This window comes from Bicyclus anynana, chromosome 2 (genome assembly GCF_947172395.1).
Source record: "Bicyclus anynana chromosome 2, ilBicAnyn1.1, whole genome shotgun sequence".
Lineage (NCBI taxonomy): Eukaryota > Metazoa > Arthropoda > Insecta > Lepidoptera > Nymphalidae > Bicyclus > Bicyclus anynana.
Window position 1 is genome coordinate 2036110 of NC_069084.1, and position 25634 is coordinate 2061743.

Here is a 25634-nt window from a genome sequence, read left to right on the forward strand (position 1 = left end):
GGGTAGTGTAGCTTCGCAACAGTGAAAGAATTTCTCAAATCGGTTCAGTAGTTTCAAACAACAAACAATCAAATCTTTCCTCTTTATAATATTAGTAAAGACAACACATTTACGATAATTAATATAATCCAACATAAGTTAAACTTGATATGGTGTAAACATAGTTAAGATACTCAAACTGTTTTAGTTACAATAATTTTATAATAAAATATAATACATGATAGTCACGATAAACCTTAACCAAGCTATGACTAAACTAAATATTATTTATTTGAAGATTATTAGTAATCCCTGAAAATGTCGTCGAGAAGGCCGAACAAATAACTCGAACAACAAGATCAATGAGACGAACACAATAGGTTTTTTAGAATTTGGCATTGACGCTTACTTACTGATGAAGTCATGTGATGTGATTAATTACTTCATATTACGACATTTTAATATGATGAGTTACCAGCCCCTTTAGCCAATAGGCACGTCAATTTTCTTTCTACGATCGCAAATGCTTCGAAAACCAGAAAAATGTATGGGAATGACATTTGCTATAGACAGGTCACGTGATCAAGATCTGTAATTCCCATACATTTTTCTAGTTTTCAAAGCGTTTGCGATCGTTGAATGAGAATTGACGTGCCACTTGGCTAGGAGGCTGGGCCTGTAGCTACTTCGATTCTCTTTCTACAAACGCTAACGCTAACAAATGTATGGGAATGACATTCAATATCGACAGGTCACATGGTCAAGTTGTCGATCGAATCTGTCATTCGCACGCATTTTGTTAGTTTCGTAGCGTTAGCGTTTGTAGATAGAGAATCGACGTGCCACATGGCTAAGGCCCAAAGGTTTAAAAAAAGTTTGATTAATAAACAATTAGTATTGAATTTATTATTTGTAACTTTTTCATGTTTTGCGGATAGTAATTAGGTTTATTATTTAACTATTGGATACAAATAACTCGGACAACAATATCAATGAGACGAAGACAACAGATTTTTTTAGAAGTTGACATTGACGTATTCAGTAAAGTCATGTGATGATTTACTTCATTCAACTGGTAACAATTAAAATTTGACTGGTACGGAACTCGCAGAAAATCGTTCTTTATATCGAGCTGCCTTTTCATTAGTGAGAGTTCATCATAGCTTGCACTAATACGTAATACGTAATTTTACGTCCTCCGTGGCAGTGGTTTGCGCGGTGGATTTACAAGACGGAAGTCCTGGGTTCGATCCCCGGCTGGGCCGATAGAGGTTTTCTTATTGGTACGGTCTGGCTGGTGGAAGACTTCAGCCGTGGCTAGTTACCACCCTACCGACAAAGGCGTACCGCCAAGCGATTGAGCGTTTCATTACGATATCGTGTAGAAACCGAAAGGGGTGTGAAGTTAGCCCTTGACCTCGATCTCATCTGATTATAAGTGTAAGTAATCTAAGGTGGAAGCGGGTTAGGAGTAGGATGAATATACAAGTGCACGCGTAGATAAACGAGTAGATATGTCATTTAGTTATTGAATAGTCACGCTCTTCCATTTTCGCCTTCTCAAGGTGATATCGCAAAAAGTAAAGCACAAACAAAAATCAGCACTTTCACAAATACGATTAGTTAGCAAATTATAAACGCTGACTTTTATCGAAATAGTTAAACACATGACTATTTTTGCTATAAAATGCTGACTTTTCACGATCGTTGAAAATATGTCTGAAACATAATCTATACTAATATTATAAAGCTGAAGAGTTTGTTTGTTTGTTTGTTTGAACGCGCTAATCTCAGAAACTACTGGTCCGATTTGAAAAATTCCTTCACTTGTAGATAGACCATTTATCGAGGAAGGCTATATGCTATATATTATCCACATATTCCTACGGGAACGGGAACCACGTTTATGAAACCGCGCGGCATCTACTAGTATGTATATAAACCTTTTGATACAAATAAGTTTTTTAAGTATTAGATATACGATTATATCTTGCCTTTTTAGTATGGATCAAATATTGTAACTGTAGTTTAAAGTAGTTTTGACCAGCTTTTGAAAATAATTAGCACAGGTAAATTAACATTCTTCAAAACCTTAAAACCTTAAATGAAGAAGGTACTACGTACTACTTATTTTTTTTTTTGACGGCCTCCGTGGCGCAGTGGTATGCGCGTTGTATATTAAGACGGAGGTCCTGGGTGCGATCCCCGGCTGGGCAGATTGAGATTTTCTTAATTTGTCCAGGTCTGGCTGGTGGGAGGCTTCAGCCGTGGCTAGTTACCACCCTACCGGCAAAGACGTACCGCCAAGCGATTTAGGGTTCCGGTACGATGCCGTGTAGAAACCGAAAGGGGTGTGGATTTTCATCCTCCTCCTAATAAGTTAGCCCGCTTCCATCTTAGACTGCATCATCACTACCATCAGGTGAGATTGTAGTCAAGGGCTAACGTGTAAAGAATAAAAAAATATATATTTTTAATTAACAGGCAATACAAATGAAGATTATGTGATACTGTTTACTATACTAATTAACATCACGAACGAATGTTTTCACTTCTGATTAGCACTTGCAGTTCATGATAAGACGTTTAGGTCCTTTTAAAGGGTCGATTCACACTCGGTGTTTTCTTTATATACTTCAACATGCAATTGTTCTGTTGACGCGTATCTTAAATTTTAAATAGCTTACTTTAGAGGAGGCTTTTATCTGCTTTAGAAAAGTTGTTTTGTTTCCTCTTGTGCCTTTAGTTTCACAAAAAAATCCTTAAATATAATTATACAATTCACAATTGCATGTATATTATAATAAATTGTATTGTTCATTGTTTTCCAATACATAAATAAATAAGTGCGATACACCATAGTGGTAGAAATAAGCATTTACCAACCTACAGTTCTTGCGCTGTAGGATGGTGCAGGTGACAGTTTCTTTCACTCTTGAAAGTTTGCCGCGATTCACGATAATAGTACGTATTATGAATGTCATACGGGCAACTGACACCCGCGCCATGCTACAGCGCACATATGATAATACGCATTTACTAATTTTGAAAGAACTTTAATATTATCAACCGTAATCATGACTTTTTATAGGGATTCGCTAAACCAAGTTAAAGTATTTTGTATTATCATCTATTTGTGTCTAACAGACTCCACGTGGTTTCCCATTTTTGTGGAAATACTTGGATAAAATGTGTCCTACGCGTCTTGCTGATAATGTAGCTTACCATTGGTGAAATAATTTTAAAATCAGTACTCTATTTTCGGAGTCTATTCGTAACAAACAAATAAACAAAATTACCTATTTATAATATTTATTTAGATAATGGTCACTGAGAGTCTAATAGATATCTAGAGCATGTAGCTGCGAGTAGTTCGCGGAAGAATGTCTCATTAGTGTTCGCTTTCACTGACCACTTGCTTCGCTCTTGTGATTGTGGATATATATTTACCCAACTGCCAAAGGAAGGTTATATATTTATAGTAGGTACACTAGCGGTCTCCTGCTGCTTCATCCGCAGGAAACCTTTGACAAACTTTAATCCCTGGCTTCATATCTTTAAGGAAACCTATCATAAATGCATGTCGTATTTGATCATTATTATGTTGCGTAATTATTTTAGACTAGCTGACGCTACGCGGTTTCACCCGCGCGGTGCCCGTTCCCGTGGTAATATGGGAATAATATATAGCCTATAGTCTTCCTTGATAAATGGGCTATCTAACACTGAAATAATTTTTCAAATCGGACCAGTAGTTCCTGAGAGTAGCGCGTTCAATCAAACAAACAAACAAACTCTTCAGCTTTATAATATTACTATAGATATTAATATCTCCTAAGATATTCAAAGAAAATGTCAAGCATTTTTTGTTATTTGTGACGAATATAGTACCTAGTTATTTGGATAAGGACATCGCAGGACAGATAAAGCTAAGCGTTTTAGCATTATCATGTTTTATTTAACATTCGCAAATAATTAATTAGTTTATTACAAATTTTATTAGATTACAATAAAGACAGGCCATCTTAATAGATCTTAGTCTATTGCGGACTATCTATAAAAACTTGTAAATGCAAAATAGTCCATCATACAAGACTTTTGTGTAACTTGAACCATTTACACAACGCACGCAACCATCTCAATTAATAAAGTTATAATATAAAACACCGACCAAGTGCGTGTCGGTCCACGCGCAGAGTGGGGTTCCGTTGATAAAGTTAGATCTTTAGCCCCTATATAATGCACAAAAATACCGATAACCATACCCTACACCATGAGATAGACGATGAAAAATTCATCCTCACTTTGCATGTAAGGGAGGAGGAATCCAAAAAAAAATTTTTCAAACTTTTTTTTTCATTTTATAAACGAAAATATTATATACAGTGGGGACACTTGACTTAATATTTAACAAACGGATCCCTAAATCGAAAAGTATTGGGAGAAGACCCCTCATATCTTTTAAAGATCTATCCAACAATACCCCACACTATGAGATAAACGAGTAAAAAAAATGTATCCCCACTTTACATATTGGGGAGGTACCCTAATACAAAAAAAAAATAAGATTTTATTTTACGACTTAGTTCACATTCTCAATGTACATATTCATGTTAATTTACAACTTTATTATAGTAATAGTCTCCGCGGACGAACGGACGGACAGATGGACATGACGAAACTATAAGGGTTCTTTGTGGACTACGGAACCCTAAAAATATAAAATATAGTTATTCTCTATCACAAAAAGCTCTTCTACTCAAATCAATAAATACTATCACAAAAGTATATCTTGTAAATAATAATTAATTAGATATTACTTAAAATTTATTTACACTGTGGCGCAACCATGTTATTCTAATGCGCAATTTCTTTCTAAGTTAATTAAAGAGTTGACAAGTTAAATTGTATGTCACATTCATCGCACATGTAACCGGTTGCATAAATCAACCAGTTGATATTGAAGCGTGAATGATAATCATCTGATGCTAATCAGTAAAATGAATGGAGAAAATTAATAGCTTAATTTTTTAAAAGATTTAATGTTTAGTTTTGTACTGACGATATAAAAATGATGGCATCATCGACATTTTGTTTATTGGAAACATTTAAACATGGGTAACCTCTACCGATCTACGAGTATTCTATCGTATTCCTTAATTTTGTATAAAAAAAACTAAAAATAACACCCTTAGCACAGTAAATATAACAAGCCCTTAGACCACCTTAGACGAATGGTATTCAAGCAGCAATCTTGGTCTTGTTCTTAGTCCATCTAAAAAACTAACTGCTATAATGTTGGATGCCCTTCCGGCGTCTATATTACATGACGCATACAATTTGTGCACTTTCAAGGCAAGAGTGAATAGGCATTTTCTAGGCAAGCGCGCTTTATCTTGGACCTCATCATTGCATTCCATCAGGCATGATTGTATTCAAGTACTATAAAACATAAAAAAAAACTGATGACTTGTGAATTTATCGTGATACCGCCTCTAAATGGATGTATCTGGATAACCTTTACGATCCAGACGATGACATGACGACCGACAATGCTTCCCGGGCAACATAATCACAAGCAACACAGCGAGCTCTCGGATATCTAACGTCACCCGGATGTGGGTTTTCTAACTCACGATCTCGGGGGCGTCCGGACTGATTCACTCAGGTCACGGTTACCTGGAATGGCCTTCTAAGCCGAGGTCCGAGTCTCATAGGAGACGCCCTTAGAGAGTCGTTCCGTCCTCCTCGTTATTTTAGCCTTCGGGTCTCATCAGGCGTCACAGTATAAACATATATTGTTTCTACTAGAAGCAATCTATCACTATTCAAGGTGATGTTGTCGTGAATTGTCCACCTGACAATGGCTTGTTTTGAGATTGCATTACAAATGAAATAGCGTGATGAATGGGACGCCATTTCTAAATTAGTCGATCACGAGATTTTGCGCAGTTACTTTGTTAATGGGAGACTGCGTGACTACTCGAACTACAAGTTAAAAACGCTATTATAGTTAACTTTTCTACGAGAAATATTCATTAACGGGGGTTAACATTGGCTTCGGATCACAAGGTATTGGGTTCAAGTCTTGTGTCGAGCTATGAAGTACAGAGATTTTCTTTTTTAAAAAAAACTTTCTTGGTTAAAATTCTTACCCTGGAACTGGGAAGTTGGTGACGTCACACTCCTATCAAATCGCAGCAAACGCAGTGCAATTTTTTTCCGAAATTCCGAATATATTTTTTTGCGCAAATGATCAGCTAAATAATTGGCTGTTCGACGCGGAAATGTAGCCACTTCTCACTTATTGCCACCATTCCACGTGGGCATGACTTATACAATTATTAGGATACTTTGAATTAGCCTTAGTTCCATATTTGACGGCCTCCGTGGCGCAGTGGTATGCGCGGTGGATTTACAAGACGGAGGTCCTGGGTTCGATCCCCGGCTGGGCAGATTAAGATTTTTTTAATTTGTCCAGGTCTGGCTGGTGGGAGGCTTCGGCCGTGGCTAGTTACCACCCTACCGGCAAAGACGTACCGCCAAGCGATTTAGCGTTTCGGTACGATGCCGTGTAGAACCCGAAAGGGGTGAGGATTTTCATCCTCCTCCTAACAAGTTAGCCCGCTTCCATCTTAGACTGCATCATCACTTACCATCAGGTGAGATTGTAGTCAAGGGCTAACTTGTAAAGTATAAAAAAAAAAATATTGTGTATTCGTTCATGTTTGAATAAATAAAAAAAATCACTTAACATTTAGATAAAGTCGAGATCATATTATCTCTGTGAACAAAAAGGGCATAAATAATTCCATGGGCAATTTATTACATTGTGTACGTGTTTAACCTACACCGTTCACCCGACTCCACCCAAACATGGCCGCACAATTACTACGACATTAAAATAAATCTCCAATTTTTCGACACCACTTCACCGGAGACCAATTAGTATATTATTTATGTTAATTAATATAGGTACAATTTTAATCAACAAAATATGGCAAATTAACATATTTGGTAGTATATTTTTTTTGCTTGTTTACAACGCTTGCGACCTCCGTTGTAGAGTTTTTTTTTATTCTTTACAAGTTAGCCCCTTGACTACAATCTCACCTGATGGTAAGTGATGATGTAGTCTTAGATGGAAGCGAGCTAACTTGGTAGGAGGAGGATGAAATTCCACACCCCTTTCGGTTTCGACACGGCATCGTACCGGAACACGAAATCGCTTGGCGGTAGGGTGGTAACTAGCCACGGCCGAAGCCTCCCACCAGACAGACCTGGACCAATTAAGAAAATCTCAATCTGGAGGCCGTCAAAAACCGTTTTGCACTGACATGTTGATAATTTAAATTTTAAACCCATTTATTATATTAAAGGTATTAATTAGCATTAATTAAGTAACTATTAAGCATAATTCTCAAGTTTATAATCTATGTATGCAATTATTAATCTCGTGTCTCAGTTTTATGTGCATGCTTCAGATGTTTGAGAGTTTTCGATTAGATTTCTCAGACAGAGCCGCGTTTGGATTTTAATTTTAAATTCAGTTTAATGTCAGATTTATAAGGAAAACGGAAAATAATTTTAAAATGCAAATTAACGCCTGTTTCTGTCCTACCGACAAAACAAAGAATACATTTTGAATACCTATTTCTAATGATAATAATAAATAATAATCATTATTATTTACTTTAATAAATTATTTGACTTTTTGATTCAAAATCAACCTGGTTCTTTCTTAAAAATAAAGAAAAATAATTTTCATTGTAATTTAATGTAGTGAGTCTAAACGCATGTATATTGTATGTTTCCGAAAATGCTACAATGATTATGGTCGCTATCCTCCTAAAATGTTCTAACCATTTGAATATATTTTTTGTTTAGGTATTTGGTAAATATAAGGATGGATTGCAAAGTATTTATTATCCTCACACTTCTGTTTGAAATATGTTTTTATGACAGAAAAACCTTTGTCAACTAGTAAATGAACTTCTCATCTTTGTATTTTTATTGGTCTTTAGTTAGATGAAATGTATGGATTAGCATAGATTAGAAGCCATAATTAACTCTTACCTTTACAATTTTGAATCCGTAATCCATGCGCATAATAACAAAAATTTCAACATAAAAATACTTCATAAAGAATAATTAACATGAAAATATTATTAATTACATTAAATTTATTTTTCACAATAAATAAACACAACTTTAATTGGCACCGCAACCTCGTAAACCGTGTAACCTTATATAATACTCAACCAGTTATAAACCTGGAATTATTTAGACGTGTGCTCGATACATTTGCGTCGAGATAACTGCTGAGTGCATAGATATCTAGTATAGGTATCAATTATGTACCTATTTGATGATTGTCTCAGTTGTCCAGAGAATTTTCTGCGTGTGTAAGTCTGCCAAACCGCATTGGGCCAGCGTGGTGGACTATTGGCCTGACACATTCTGAGAGGAGACTCGAGCTCAGCAATGAGCCGAATATGGGTTGATAATCACACTAATATTATAAAGGCGAAAGTTTGTGTGTAAGTGTGTATGTTTGTTCCTCGTTTGAGCTGCAATTACAAAAGCGATTTGGCTGAAATTTGAGATGAAAATAGATGTTTCTCTGGATTAACATATAGGCTACTTTTAATCCCAGAAAAATCCATGGTTCCCGCGGAATTTGTGAAAAACTGAATTCCACAAGGATGAAGTCGCAGGCGTCCGCTAGTAAATAAATAGGTAAATAAAATAAAGCATTTTTTGTAATTTTTTTCGATAACATGCTGGGCACAAAATTGGCGGTCGCCTTAAAAAAATATGGAAAATATTAAAAAAAAAATACTTAAAGATAAGCTAGATAGTAACATACATTGCTTGAAATCATTTGAAAAGGAACAGTCTAGTATCTAATGTCGTGATTGTATACAAGATAAATTATTCGTATTCATCCTCAGCACACCGTGACGAATTGCTCAGACAATCCCCGAAGACATGCACGCCGTCCTTCACGGCTAATTATAATGTAATATCACTAAACGACCGTATCAGAAACCTTCCATCATTTTGTTGTCTTTTTAGTCGCATTTTTATCAGCGAAGGTCATTTCCGCAGTAGATCACTTTAAGATCCTCTTTGGTTCAGTGGTTAGCCTATGTCCTAGCCTAACGAAATATTGAGTTTTCCGCTTATATGGGTCCGGCTAACGAAATATTGAGTTTTGCGCTTTTCTATGTTTGCTTTATGAAAGCTTAGAGTCACACAGCAAGCGATGGAACGAGCTATGCTTGGAGTATCTTTGCGTGATCGCGATGCGTGATGTTGAAGTGGCAGTTCGAAGAGCCAATGTATGTTGTGGGTCGCAAGGTGCTGGGATGGCGACCCCGCACTAGAAACCGCAGTTTTGGTTACCCCCCACTACGTTGACAGACGACATCAAGCGAGTCGCAGGGATTCGCTGGATTCTGGGGGCTCAGGCATAGGCGTATAATTAGGGGGGTACATAGGGTGAGCTAGGTGGTCCGTGCCCAAACTAGAATGGACATGTGCCCACCCGATCTGTGCTACCGATATGGAATTCTATTATAAAACTAATAATAGAATTAATGTAGGGGGTCAGATCCACCCTTTATAAGTATCTATAAAAAATGTCAAACAAAATTGAATGGGAAATCAAAATATATGTTTGACACGTAGTGACCACACCATCAAAAGAATTAGTTTTCTAAGAAAATGCCAGTATTATAAGAAACACAATCTTATCTTCTAAAATCTTATCCAAAACCAACATTTTATAATTTAACCATTTAACGGCATTTTCCAAGCAAAACAATTTTACATCTAACAATATTTGACTTAAACAAACATTGTATTCAAATAAAATATTCACAATACACAGACATCACGCCACTAATCAAATATTTGATTAATAATTAAATACCTACTCGTAAAAATTTAACAAAAGTCATGCGTAAGATTCGTACAAACAAATCAAATCTCAAAATAAACCCAACATTCTGTTTACTTTGGAATTGATTGCAGACAGTTGAGAGAAATATGACCAATGAGTTGTTTGATTTTGAAATAGACGTCATTAACCCAAACTAGAGAAAATATTGGCACTAAACTAGCGGACGCCCGCTACTTCGTACACGTGAAATTCAGTGTTTTACAAATTCCACGGATTTTTACGGGATAAAAGGGTTTTTTTTTAATTCTTTAGCACTTCACTACATTATTTTTATCGCGTTCCAGGCATAACGTCCGGACGTAATAAGGAATGATCAAGCAGCGTCTAGCTAAATGTAAGCCCTCGGAGGTTCCACATATGATCAGCAGGAAAATTCAGTAACTTTGACGTATGTTAGTTGACTTAAATGAAATTGAGATTCTATGTAAGAAAATGTCATCCGGTGCCTTCTGACAACTCTTCGTGGTTATCATAAAGTAGGTAGTTGACATTTTTCAGTTAATTTGACGTTTTCAATAAGAAGCAGGTGGCCTATATTACAATTAACGTGTAAAATGTACTATTATGCCTGCAGATAATCAACTTTACCATTGATAAGTAAGTTACATATTCGCTAGCCGCCTTCACTTATCTCGTGATACCGGTACGTTGACCATGCGTTCTTGCTGTGACGGGTAAACTCTTTTTTAACCGACTTCCAAAAATAAATGAAAAATTTAAACAATGATAGCTGTAACTTACCTACTAGAGGACGCCCATGGAAATTCTCTTTTTAAAAAAACACCGCAATAACCATGGATTTTTTGGTGTAAAAATTTCAAAATAAACTTATAAAGTTGATAAATACTCTCAACTACCCTCACCTCTACCCCTACCCTACCCCTAACCTACCTTACAATACCCCTACCCCTACCCTACCCCTACTCTTTTTAAACTTTTTCTGTCATAAGAGCCTTCTCCTGCCAATAACAAATACATAAAAAAAATAGTGAAATCGGTACAGCCGTTCACGCGTGATGGCGTGACCAAGGGATCTATGGATTAATTATTATAGATATACGTATCTTTGACGAGTAGGTATTTAGTCTGAGGTATATGATTATAATATTTTAGAATAAACTACTTACTAGTCAATGAAAGAAAGTGACGAAAAAAACCAGTTCTCTATAATCTTAGATCCACAGACACCTTGCACGTAACATGGCAGGTCTTATAAATTGCTATCCGAAGGTCGGATCACGTATGTATGAAATATCCCGCTCGTTTAGTATAATGACCATATCACGCCAATTTGCTGGTAATTGGCTTACCGATTTGTTACTATGATATAATACTGTTATATACAATTTTAACATCATTCTATAATGTTAAAACAGTATCTAAAGTTTAATACATTTATCATTTGTTTTTAGGGTTCCGAACGCACGTAGTTCAAAAACGGAATCCTTTTTATAATAATAATAGACGGACCAAGCAGCTATCCCACTTGCTGGTAGGTGAAAATCATAGTCTATAAACACAGCAATACTTCGCAGGAACAATTAAATCAAAAAGTATGAAACTAAATTAAAAAGTAGATCTATAAGTCTGGTGTTTTACACTATTGCTAGTTACTTTTGCATAGACCCAGAAACATTTATAAAATCACTGAAACCGTGAATCGATCCTGGGAAACCAACCATAATTAATATAACCGTGTTATTTGCTTGTTTTTTTTTTTTTAAATAGTATTTTTATTTAATTAGCCGGAAAATTCTGTGGTAGAAGTGGGTACGACTATACTCCAGCGGGCGAGGATCGAACCTGCGACCTCTCGTCGAATCCAACCCCTTTACCGTTGAGCTATTGAAGTTTTTTAATTTCAAACAACGACCCCTAGGCAATCTGATACTCGATAAACATATAATTACTGTACATAAAAGTATGAATTATATAAGGGCGTTCTATTTATTTTGAGGTGTACAAGTTTTTTTTTCACACCAACTCCAATTTAACCTTGTCGTAGTGTAATACATATTATGTTGTAGTGCTGACGAGGATAATATAAAAATATACGTTTTATCGAACGACATTCCTCGGTGTCTGAAGACAAAAGTGCGTGTTGACAGTGATTTCGCTCCGCTCCGAGACTTGGTCGCTTAACCTAAGGGCCTCATAAGAAGACTCAGATCAGTATCACTCAGCGGCCGAACAAGCTATGCTAGGAGTATCTCTGCGTGATCGAATTAGAAATGAGAAGATCCGCCTAACTAAAGTCATCGACATAGCTCACCAAGTCGCGAAGCTGAAGTACCAATGGGCGTACCATAGTTCGAAGAGCCGATGGACGATTGGGTTCCAAGGTACTGGAATGGCCGCACTAGAAGGCGCAGTATGTTTGGAAGTCCCTACAAAGGGCCTATGTCCTGCAGTGGATGTTCATCGGCTGACAATAATAAAGATCATGATGAATTAGCCACGACCACAGAAAACATATGTGCCACGACCAAAACCAAACCTGCGGCGCTACCATGCGATCAACGAGGTAATCTTGAGAGAAATAGACAAATTTTAACCAAAAACCGGAACCGGAAGTACCGCTATCTCTTTCATTGCGTTGGGACGAAAGAGATGGGACTGGGACAACTCTGCCGCCATTGGACGATATTTTGTCTATTTCTATTCACTTGGCCGCATGTTAACATCACTGATGATGACTCTCAGTTTCAATAGTTAGTAAAGGGTTCGCTGTCACTTGGAAATTTTAACAGGGGTTCGTGGAGCCATAAGTTTGAGAAACCCTGCTATAGTATCGTGCAACAAAGTATCTTAATCAGTTTTTAATTAAATAAGTAGTTAAATCGATACTATATCAATTTCAATGACTTCTCTTGATATATACTTACGTAAGTGGTAACACGTGCTCTGGTATTTCTTGGTCATGTGTTTATAAATTATAATAACATTAACATAGCTTCGATATTTCTCGACTATGATATTATAAATATTAATTAGATTTTATATTAGGAATTATGCCAATAAGGTTGTTCGTAATTTTCCCACATGAAGCATGCTCTTTTCTGCTGGGCACTTAGAGCAAGTGCCCAGGTAGAGCAAGTGTTGATATTCATAATATGTGAATATTTTGAGAAAATATAGTGTAACAAAATTCACCGGGGTCCTTCGTCTAAGTAATAGGAACTCCTCTTAACTTATTTAGTATTTAGTACTAGCCCGCGACTTCATCCGCGTGTAATTCAGTTTTTCACAAATCCCGCGGAAACCATAGATTTTGAAATGGATGAAATGTCGCTTCAGTAGCCGCAGCGTAAAAGAGAAACAAACATAGGTAAGTCTGTAACTTACACACTTCCACGCTTACACATAATTGAAGTTGGCTCCATTTTCCTTTTTTTACCTAGGGTTTTTTAACATAAGCATTAGCTCTATTGACTTTCGTTTAAGATCCAACAATACTTGTGTAAATTAAAAAATGTTTAGGAATTAGTATACTTCAAAATATTTAAACCAAAAAATATTTTTTTGTCATACAACCCATAGTTGACTAGTTACTTGTTCTAAACATCTAGTGCTTGAACACCATAAATTACAATAACCATAAATAACAGATTAAAATCTGAAAGCTAATTTTAAAATCTGAAAGGTTTTGGATAGTACTTACTTAGGAAGGATAGTACTTATTTAGGAAGAATAGTACTTACTTAGGAAGGATAGTACTTACTTAGGAAGTATAGTACTTAGACCTACTTTGATTAAGATTGACATTGATGTAGAATATGTCACCCACCGCGCTCGACTACAAGATTATAAATTCTTAACAAATTTCCGATCGGAAACGGAACAGAAATGCATAAAAATGCAATCAATACAGTTGATAAAAAATATTTCCGTGCGATAAAAGCAAAGCTGTGTACTCGTATGATAAAAATATTATTATTTTCTTAATACATTTGCTACAGTCCATTTACGTAACCAGTAAAAATGTGATATGGCTGATAAAATATCAGAGATATGGGTATGGATATAAGTAGAATTCGAGATAGAGGTGAACCGCCGAATTCAATTCGGTTGGGCAACATTCGGGAAACTTCGCGATATATTTTGATCCGAAATTCCCAATGATGTTAGAAGAAAAAAAAGGGGATAGGTTATACGCTGATCGCATGCGGCACGTTAAAACTATGCTAATTAGCAAACCTTTGCTCAGTCGCCGCACTGTCATCGCGCCGTTGACAACGCCGCTGAATTAATTTTTGTGTGGCAGTTGTAATCGAATATGGTTTATGTAACCTCTTTTTTCTTCTAACATCATTGGAAATTCCTCAGTGCCTGAAGATAAGTCTTCGAACAGTGCGTGTTGTCGTTGTGAGCCGATGGACGTTGGGGGTCCCAAGGTGCTGGAATGATGACCTCGCACTAGAAAACGTAGTGTTTGTCGACCCCCCTGGACTGGAGATATCAAACGAGTCGTGGAGATTCGCTGAATGTAGGCGATGCAGGGTCGTGATGTCTGGAAGTCAAAAAGCCTATGTCCTGCAGTAGCGTCCATCGGCTAATATGATGATGATGATGATGATGATGATGATGATGATGATGATGATGATGATGATGATAATGATGATGAGACTTTATCGTTATTATTTCACTATACATAAATTAATGTATTTATGTATTAAATACATAAATTAATCTGATAATCTCTGCTCTTGCTGGCTCTTGGTTTTCTCTTCTCTGACAATTTAGGTTTTAGCCGGAAATGAGTTTTGACAGTAACATATAATTTTGTTGCGATTTATATGACAGCTGAGGACTGAAACTCGTGTGTGTATGTATTTATAATGTACAAGTATATTTTTATCGCGTATAAAGGTTGCATACATAATCCGAATTTTAATAACTAATTAAATACTAATTAATAAAACTTTAATAAGACATAAGTGTTGAAATAATCATGTTAATAAAAAAACGTTTTATGAATGTAAATGTCGTGAAACTTTCATGTCAAGTGATACTTTGCGGGGAATTGCGGCAATATTTTTGTAGGCGCCTGAATTTTATTATTTAGACACGTAGTGTCTTATTAATTATTTAGTAACTTGACTATTTCTCTATTTATCTAAACTATTTGAGAGCCAGATCTTTCTTTGCTTATGCTTCTGCCATAGGTAAGTGACTAGAGTTCTAACCATGATGCCTGTGGGCGGTAGCAAGCTCATTTTTTATTTTTTGTTACTGTGAGTGAGTGAGTGTGTGATGTTACTCCCTGATAAGTCGCTAGGCTCTTTGAGATTATTCGGTACATTTTTTTTATGTAGTATAGGCGTACGCTTGACCACAATCAAGCCTGATGGAAAGCAATGATGAGGTCTAAGATGAAGCGCGCTTGTCTAGAAGATGCCTATTCACTCTTGCCTTGAAGGTGCACAAATTGTTGGTGTCAGGAAATACAGACACCGGAAGGGCATTCCATATTTTGACAGTTCTTATTAGGAACGTTGACGCAAAACGTTTCGTGCGAGTTGACTGGAGTTGACAACAAAAGGATGCCATTTTTCGCGGCGTCTCGCTGTTCTGTGGTAAAATGGGGAGGGACGAACTAGATCGTAAAGATATACACATAATTCATGCTAAGATCTAAAGTTTTTGTTCATACCTATGTATTAATATCATCATCATATTTAAACCGCCCACTTCAGGCCTTCAGCCGACTTTAGATGCTGTGGAGTAGCGAACAAAAAGACTCACTTTTTGGGAAAAATCTCAAAAACTTATTTGAGATTGTCTTAATTAATCCAGGTCTGGCTGGTGGGAGGATTCAACCGTGAGTAGTTATCACCCCACCAGCATACCATGACGTACCGCCAAGCATTTTAGCATTCCGGTACGATGTCGTGTAGAAACCGAAAGGTGTGTGGATTTTCATCCTCCTCCTAAAAATTTAGCCCGCTTCCATCTTAGACTGCATCACCACTTACAGGTGAGATTGTAGTCAAGGGCTAACTTGTAAAGAATTAAAAAAAAACAAAAGACTTGACATCTTTATCTGTGTGTGCTGGTCTTTCGGTATTTTACACAGTATAGTTTGGTGCGCAGAAGTTTTTATTGAGTTACCGCCTTTACCATACGTAACGGCGGTAACTCAATAAAAACTCAATAATGACCCAGGAGTCAAAGCTAGGACCGAATTGTAATTGCACAGGCTCACCACTGAACCAACAGGGCATTTAATTACAAAATGTAGATAGGGTATATTCTGCGTGCGTAAAATAAAAGATGAAATTTCTTAAACCTAATGGTTTTAAATTGTATTTTTTTATTAAAATATTATATTTTTACATTGGTAACATTAAAATAAGTAATACGTAACAGTTCTCACAGTCAGTTCACATGTCAGTTACTTAATTAAATTATATTAAGAGTAATAACAGTCAGTCTTGCGTCCTCCGAATAAAGACTGAAAATTATTACTGAAATCTCATTTTGTTTGATTTAGTTTGTTCATGTTCAAAACGTTACGTTCTTTCAACGTTATTTGTTTTAAGTTTGTTCGTGTTCAAAACGTTACGTTCTTTCAAAGTTGTTTTCAAAACGTTACGTTCTATCAACGTTGTTTGCTTTTAGTTTGCTCGTTTTCAAAACGTTAAGTTCTTTCAAAGTTGTTTTCAAAACGTTACGTTCTTTCAACGTTATTTGTTTTTAGTTTGTTCGTGTTCAAAACGTTACGTTCTTTCAAAGTTGTTTTCAAAACGTTACGTTCTTTCAACGTTGTTTGCTTTTAGTTTGTTCGTGTTTAAAACGTTACGTTCTTTCAAAGTTGTTTTCGAAACGTTACGTTCTTTCAACGTTATTTGCTTTTAGTTTGTTTGTGTTCAAAACGTTACGTTCTTTCAAAGTTGTTTTCAAAACGTTACGTTCTTTCAAAGTTGTTTTCAAAACGTTACGTTCCTTCAACGTTGTTTGCTTTTAGTTTGTTCGTGTTCAAAACGTTACGTTCTTTCAAAGTTGTTTTCAAAACGTTACGTTCCTTCAACGTTATTTGCTTTTAGTTTGTTCGTGTTCAAAACGTTACGTTCTTTCAAAGTTGTTTTCAAAACGTTACGTTCTTTCAACGTTGTTTGCTTTTAGTTTGCTCGTGTTCAAAACGTTACGTTCTTTCAAAGTTGTTTTCAAAACGTTACGTTCTTTCAACGACGTTATTTTTAACGATTAAAATATACCGTGATTTACATTTTTCTTTGATATAGTATAGCTATGAATTAGCTATGAACTAATACATTGCACTTTCAAAGCTTATTATTTTGTATGGTAACCTATATACTGTCTCCATTAAACATACAGAGATCTTGGTAACTAATAAAACATGACTACTTTTAATTTGATTAACCTTTGTCATAATATGTAGAAGAATAATTATACCTAGTTAGTTCCAGACAAATTGGTTAACCAAATACAAAATACAGAAATACCTTCTTCGTATTATCCTATGTATGATACATTATTCTTATGACTCGTTTCAAATTGTACTCTATGAACTCACGTAACAAACTTCGTAAATGCATTGCCGAACCAGTCCAACTGGTTAATAAATATATTGAAATACAGTCTGTAAAATCATGAAGACGCTGTTGGAACTGTCCGCTCGTTTGCAATAGTGACAACGGCGGGAGCAACGTTACTGGGAACGCTACAGGAAGCGTTATTTTGTGTAACGGTATTTGTAACGTTATTTTCGGTATCGGTTACTGTAACGTTATCCGCCGAATTCGAGCTCTGTGCTAGCGCAGTCGTGATTGGCTGCGTGATTGGTTGAACTGGCTGATAGTTGGGGTAGTGGATCCCAACCACTTCTTCGTAGCTGGGTGGAGCCATCGCTTCTGTAATGTGAAAAAATAATTAGTTAATTTTTGTAATAGATGTTTTATAACTGGGGAGCCGAAAAGAGGATTTTGGGATTCACTCGAGCTGGTAAGATTAGCCTAAAGTTCTTCTTACATGATATTGCATCAAGTATGAGCCCTCGACATTGGTGGGTCAGCATGCGGCAAACAAAAAAGCTTCAGAAATATGCATTTTGAAAGTCTGACGTTTTGAGCGTGACCACAACTGGAATTGAAAGGTAACAAAGCTGCGTAACCCCCTTGTATTTCAGTCCTGGTATCACAAGAGCGGTTATTTTTTATTTTGAAAGAAATAAGATTAAAAAACTTAGTTTCTTACGATTTAGTAAGCGTAGCTTATTAAGATAGCTGATGAATTTATAAATATTTATGCTCTAATTGTGGAAATCGAACTGGGTGGCCGTGGGTGCAGAAAGCAGGGTCGCTACCCTCTACACTGTCATATATCGATCGATTAAGGATAATAACCTATGATACCTCGGTCAGTGTTATTTTGCGTCATTATTTAGCAACACAAGTATTAGCAAGCTAACGCTAATTTATCATCGAACGACAACAAAGACAAGTCAGTGTAAATTGTAACCTAATAAGGTAATACCGCACTGCGTCTTCGTATCTCTTTCAAATTAGCACGTTACTATTTTATTTCATGTGTATTATATTTATTTATTTCACTTAATTATCATTTGTAAGAGGTAAGTTTGCCTTTTTAATAATGATTAAATGATCATTAATAGATGCAATTGTTTGGATACAATCAAGTCTAATGATAAGTGAAGCTCTACGATGGAATGCATTTACGTAGAAGGTGTCCATTGACTGACTTACAGCTGAAATCTGAAAGTCAATCCATATCGCCACAGTGTGAATCGGGAATCAAAATTTTGAGGCAATGAAACCTTTATTATTTAAATTTTCTGCTGAAAATTATCCTGTACCTACTTGGCTTTAAACACACCCTCCATGATGAAACAACAGAATAGTCTGGCGTATAATTTTCCAAGATTCGGTCAAAATTTCAAGATTTCAATCAAATTTTACTAATTAATACATCTTTGACAACTTTACTTATCTACTAACGCACTTTACTCATCAACGAGATTTTGTCCCTGGGCTTGTAATTACACCAGCAGTCATTAAAACGAATACAACAGTTGGTTGCTTGGCGTCAGATGCAAAAACGTACATCCCCTAATTCTCTCACAAAGAGTTCCACTATTATATGCGTTCGTGATTTTTGCCACGTACTACCTAACCTTCAAGTCAAGGGTGATTAGGCACCATCCAGGCATGCGCGTGGTAATCTAAACCTTATCATATCAGTCCGTTAATAAGTAAGCGCGGCTATACATTGTACCGAAAATGTATTAGCAACAGTCAATGGATTACTTTAGGACCAAATCTGAAATCTCATCTATAAATATAATGAAAGAAGACTTGGAGGATTCTAAAAAAAACCAATTGCAACACATATTTAAAATTTACAGCAGTTTTGACTGTGCAACGATCGCTATCAGATGGTAATGATGAACCGGGATATACGGAACTAAATCCTCTCTATCTCACTTTACTCTACTGGAATTTTTTTGCAAGAAAGAAAAACTCCATAATATCACCCATAAATCCCAAGTCTTCATAATCTGAAACAACGTAGAATGGCTACTACTATAAACAAGTCTTCCTGAACAAGGGCTATATATATCTACAGGATAATTGCCCGTAAAAGATTGGAGATGATGGTTTTGAATATATTAATTTTTATGATGGATACATTCGGGTAAATAAGGTCAATGTTAACTAATAAAACCGCGGCAGCGCCGCAAGTCTGACCCTCCCTGTAGCTCCGAAAGTAAAGATCGCAGATACCGATATGATCGTGTTACTTTTACAAAATTGCTTTACTATTAGTATACAATTTAAAAACCTGTCATCATCCCTATTGTCCCCAGACTTTGTGATGGCACAGCCAATGACCTGTGCATTAATATACAAAACGTACTCACCATATTTGGGCGGTGGGGGCAAGTTGGCCGGACTGACGTATATAGTAGGCTCGGTCTGCGACACCGACGGCCGCTGGCGCGGGGCAACGAACGTTCGTCTCTGCTGCGAGTTGCGAGTCTTTTGTCCTGGAAACAAAGGGAAAACAATGTTATTTACTTCGTAAACATAGCCTATTTCGTGATAACCCAGTGGATATGACCTCTGCCTCCGACTCCTCGACGTAGATTCGAATCCGGTCAGGGTCATGCATCTCCAACTTTTCAGTTGTGTGCTTTTTAAGAAATTAATAATCACGTGTCTCAAACGGTGAAGGAAAACATCGTAAGGAATACCTGACAATTTTCTACGTATGTGAACTGCCAATCCTCATTGGGTCAGCGTGGTGGACTATTGGCCTCAGACTCAGCAGTGAGCCGAATATGGGTTGATACATTATTAAACATAGCTTATCGCCGGAGTTTGGGATGTTTTTTATTTAACGACTGCTTGACTACAAACACCTGTACTTTAAGTAAAACCTCTTTACACGCGCTTGACCTTGGGAGTAAGTTGGTGACTGTGTTACGAAAATCGTAATTGGGCGAAGCGAACGGATGTTGAGAGGAAGAGCTAAAGAAATCTGGTCTATAGCATACTAGTTTTTTTTTTATTTTGAATAAAAAACCTTTTTTTTTAAGTGGCGATGAAGTTTAAGATGATACGCATAAGTGCATTATAACTGGAATGCTAAGACGTTTGAGGTCCGTTTTAGCATAGTAAACAGCCACGACCGAAGCCTAACCACCAGGCACCAGGTAAAATATAATTTATTTATACTTTTGAAAAAAATATTAGTAAGAATTATTATCATCCTATTAAAAAAAACATCAAATCAATTGACAAAATAGCATTTATATCCACCAGTTTGAATGGTCCACCAGACGTACGTTATACGTTACGTATAATCTCAATTTCGTACCTACGAGTATATGTTAACTAGCATACGTCAAAGATAGTGAATAAGCCTGCAGTTCGGATATCAAACCATTAAAACACCCTAAAGCCCTTTTAATAGAAAATTAGTTTGTGATAATTTCTACTTCACAGTTTCTATTGAAGTAAAAAAAATAAACTGACACACCCGACTCAAATAACGTAACCTATAAGTCAAAAGTTTTTTAACAAAACGCCCGTAGACTTTTGAGTACATTATAAACTAGAAATCTTGTTATGAAGAGTTGTATGATTTTTAGTACCTATTTGTAATAATCTTCCAACAGCCATTAATATAACTACTACCACAAAACACACGCACGACAATGTAATATACCATACAAAATTTATAAAAGGTTCGTTTGTATGATCGTCCTTTTCACAGTCAACACAACCGACGGGGTCCACAGATCCATTCAAATTAGATTCCATTTTACACTAACTAATAAAAAACATAAAACCAAAAAAAAAATTGCGCAAAAAACGCTTTCAAAACACTCTTCATCTATACATATCGATTTGAAAACCGTTATATTAAAATCGCGTTTTAAGAATAACGTTATAACCTTACACGCGCACTTTACGATGGTTAGCGTATCAATAGTGATGCTCTTTGTAACTGTGTTTATATAAACAATATGTATAGTGATGGGCTTTATCTGTGAGATTACATGCAATCAAATGGATTACTAAACAGTTCTTTAGGTACAGGTGTGACGTAGGTAGAAGCCTAAATTGCTTTTCTAATCTATCAGGTAAAAGAGGTTAAACGCCATATTATATTTTTATTTCATTTTGTTTTGGTGCCAATTTGGCGATATTAAAAGTGCTAAATTTATTGCTTTATCTGATAATTTTCAACATATAAACGAAACGATTTTTAGGTTAAGATAAAAATTATTTTAATGTCTAGGTATACTCAATAATCGAGGTACATATGTTTTACTGTTGCTAAACTCGATAATATTTTAAACTGTTTCAGAATTACAATATCAATTAATAATGGTGTACAGTGTTCGCCACGGATCTTTATGTTTGTGAAGTAAGCTGCGGAATGAATATAGCTCCCCGCCCGCGCCGTTTGTACCGTTAATGATTCATTGCGCAGTCATTTGTTGCTAACTTCACAAACACAATATCTCGTGGCGGGCACTGTAAGTACGTCTATGTTAATTACACCTTCACAATACTGAAATGCTTTGGTTGGGAATGAAGATGGATTTTATCATGGATACATTAACGGTTTTTATCGCCGAAAAATCTATGGTTCCTGTGGGATTTCTGAAAAACAAAATATCAGGTTTTTAATAAACAACGAATTAGGTCGCGGGCGTCCGCTAGCTATTACCTTCATAATTATTAATTAATTTATTAGACAGGTCGAGTACTAATCGAGTTAGAAACTTCCTCATAATATTTTATCGCAACAAGTAAAAACTGAACATGAAAGAGCTCAATAATCTGTAAACGTAAGTACCTACCTACAACGTAATTTATTTTGAAGAAAATTTTTAATAATAGTTTGGTCTTGTTTACGGCAAATCAATTAATTTAAGATTATCTAAGAGTTTAAAATATTTTTTTTTGTTCCATCCGTACACCTCCTTGGAAAATGTCCTTCCACAACCTACGTCATGTACCTACTCTACAGTAAGCTTGTGCAAAATATCTATACCTACGAGTAATTATTAATTATAGATAATTATCATCAAGTTCCCAATATTGATACATGAATACCTGTTACATATGAGTATTTTATCAAGTGACTAAACAATGTACCTACCTACTAACTCTACCTACCCTATCTAGACTTCCGAGATAACTAATGGATGATTAAACTTAGATTATTATTTGAAGTTGAGTGCACTTCACATTTGTAACACAATATATATAGTTTACGACACGCAAAAAGAGTGATTGTAAGTTGACTGCTTGATATATCAACTTGAACGGCGCTTGAACGATTTGAGCCTACTAGAACTAGGATGTTATTCTATCGTGCACAATATAAATAATTAAATACTATTACCTAGTTATTGATGTACATTTATATCAAGTAGTAAGCTTTTATACAATCACTTTCAAAAGAGTCAAGTTTGTCAGTAAACTCAATCACTGGTTCGGCAAGAGGATTCTGCCGAGAAAAACTGGCAAGAAACTCGACATGTGCTCCTTTTGTAAAATTAAATTTAACAATTTATAATTTACAATTAAGATAAATATGTAATTCGGTATTATGTGCAGAATAGCCGATAGATTCCACAGAGTTTTCTAGATTGCGCAGAGTTTTGTATTATTTACCAGGTACTTAGTCGATTCCATTAACCTTGGTAATTTTATTTACTTTTTCCCTAGAAGAATAACAGACACTTACTTTACAGTGTAATATAAATTAGAGATCGATGCGTAATAATGACGAAAATTGATTAAAAATCAAATAGTCTTTTTAGATTTTAAGACGTACTTATAAAGAATTGATTACTACTACTACTTACTATAAACCACCAGCGTTCCTTTTATATGGCGTGATTTATACATGGAAAACTTTTACGTAATTCGTAACGTAATTGCAACTATTTTTGTTTAATTAATATGACAATACGTTATGACTCATTATGACAAGTGTACAAAGACGTAATTTATACTTGTGTGTATATATAATAGCCGTATATGAGTCAAAAATAAAAGTAATATTATAGTTGACGTCACATTCAAAATCAATCAATTCATAGTCAATTGAAATTGATTATTGGTCTTAATAGTGTGGCACTTCTTAGCCACAGGAACACTATAAAGACTAACTACCAAACGTTGAGGGTATGTATATAAAACACAAGAAATATACAGAAACAACAAGAAATATACAAAAACAACAAAGCAACTGTGAACCCCAATGGGAAAATGTTGATTTTGCTCATATTTTTTAATAAGGCGCGGAAAATTATGTAGGTACTACGCTCCTGTAATATCTACAAGTAACAAATATTAAATAATTAAATCATATACTCCTACATTGCTTCATACATCCAGTCGACCGGCAGACATGGCGGGGCGGCGGCAGACATGCGGGAACGTCAAAACTTTTTTAAAATACAGTTGTCTCGGCGCCCAATATGAATTCGTCCCGTTTGGCGTCGAGACACTAGGTCCGTGGGGCAGGAGCGCTCAGACTCTCCACAAGGAGATCTGGAAACGCCTCAGAGAGGCAACAGGCGACCCTCGGGCGGGCAGCTTTCTCGCGCAAAGAATTTCTATCGCAATTCAGCGCGGGAATGCTGCCTGCGTGATGGGCACCCTACCAAGGGCGGCAAATTTCGATAATTATTTCTAGGTATTAGTTTTAATTTTAATTTATTTTAATTTTGTAGTTGTAGTTATATTTCCTTATATTTTATTTTTATAATAAGTTTAGCTAATTTAAGTATTATCTTCATTAATAATAAAAATTTTAATAAAAAAAATTCAACCGACTTCCAACTCAAAAAATAACTTTAACTAAAAAGCAAAAAATAACATCCTACCTATGTGCTACCTTCTGATCAGTTTGAAGGCGGTGCCAAGCCAGTGATGTTTTAATTAAACACGTTTAAACTACAAAATTTATTGGTTCTTTCAGAAACAGCTTTAATTAAAACACGACACTGGCTTGGCACCGCCTTCAAACTGATCAGAAGGTAGCACATAGGTAGGATGTTATTTTTTGCTTTTTAGTTAAAGTTATTTTTTGAGTTGGAAGTCGGTTGAATTTTTTTTATTAAAATTTTTATTTTTTCATTTTTAGTGTTAGCATACCTACTGCGTGTGTACAGTCACAACCTATCTAAGTGGAAAGTTCTTATCAATACAAAATTATCAAGTCCAAACACAAGGTAGCTACTGTGAACCGTCGAGGAGTTCTCTTCACTGTCCCTCGTCTTCGTCACCAGACCCTTAATACAGTCACAACCCATATAGGTGGAAAGTACTCATCAATACAAATTAATGAAGCCCAAACAAAAGGTGACTGCTGTAAATCCTTGACGAGTTCCATGGTCTGTGTTTCGACTCCATCATCAGACCAACTCCAAACTTTCATAAAGTTGTAGTGGCTTAAAATACCTTATGGAAACACTAACAAACGCACTAGCCGTCTCTACAACTTTCGAAAGTTCCCCTCAATTTCTCCAGGATGCCATCATCAGATCCTGACATGAAAAAAATGGGACCACCCTGGAAGTAAACCCTTCAAAACAAAAAAAGAATTTTCAAAATCGGTCCATAATTGACGAAATTATCGCTGGACATACATAAAAAAAAAAAAAAAAAAAAAAAAAAAAAAAAACATACATACAGCCGAACGTAGAACCTCCTCCTTTTTGGAAGTCGGTTAAATACTATTCCATATACTCCTACATCAACGAATTATATATAAAAAGTGTTGTGATATGCTCAAGTATATTATAATAATGTTTTTTATGATGACAATTTTATCTATTAGAACGCCTTGCATAAAATAAAAGGCAATGTAAACAGTTGCTACTTTGCTTTGTTCATTATTAATCGAATGAGGCTGAGAAATGTTGTACGTCTCTGATAATGGATGAGAAACAAAGCGATGTTTCATTAAGTTCAGCTTCGTAAAAAGTTATCCTAAAAAATAATTTTAGCTAAGCCTGTGCTCTGACAATAGCCCGTGCATCCTGTAAAGTTACTGCGCTGTGATATCGTTCGTTTCTATGGCAACATCGTTGTTAATGACATTTTAATTTTGGCGCTAACCTTTGACACAGACATGGCAAGAAAGCTTTTACAGACAAAGTTTTTACTCGCCTACA

The 25634-nt window shown here is 35.8% G+C and overlaps 2 protein-coding genes across 9 annotated transcripts in view; both read right to left on the reverse strand.

Annotated features, from left to right (window-relative positions):
- The window catches only part of LOC112043743 (uncharacterized), a 31981-nt gene extending 23699 nt beyond the window's left edge, over positions 1–8282 (reverse strand). The window contains exon 1 of the mRNA XM_024079296.2: positions 8056–8282. The gene's annotated coding sequence lies outside the window, so the exon portion shown is untranslated. The remainder of the gene's footprint in view (positions 1–8055) is intronic.
- A 7943-nt stretch (positions 8283–16225) lies between these two features.
- LOC112043745 (uncharacterized) overlaps positions 16226–25634 on the reverse strand; it is a 62561-nt gene continuing 53152 nt past the window's right edge. For 7 of the 8 annotated variants that reach the window (XM_024079302.2, XM_024079297.2, XM_052886985.1 and 4 more), the window contains exons 2-3: positions 19848–19973; positions 16226–17820 (exon numbers count right to left, since the gene is read on the reverse strand). In XM_024079302.2, coding sequence (XP_023935070.2) covers positions 17558–17820; positions 19848–19973 — 389 coding nt within the window. In that variant the 3' untranslated portion in view covers positions 16226–17557. Of the gene's footprint in view, positions 17821–19847; positions 19974–21083; positions 21268–25634 lie in introns of those variants that run through there. The other variant, XM_024079298.2, reaches the window with a different exon arrangement.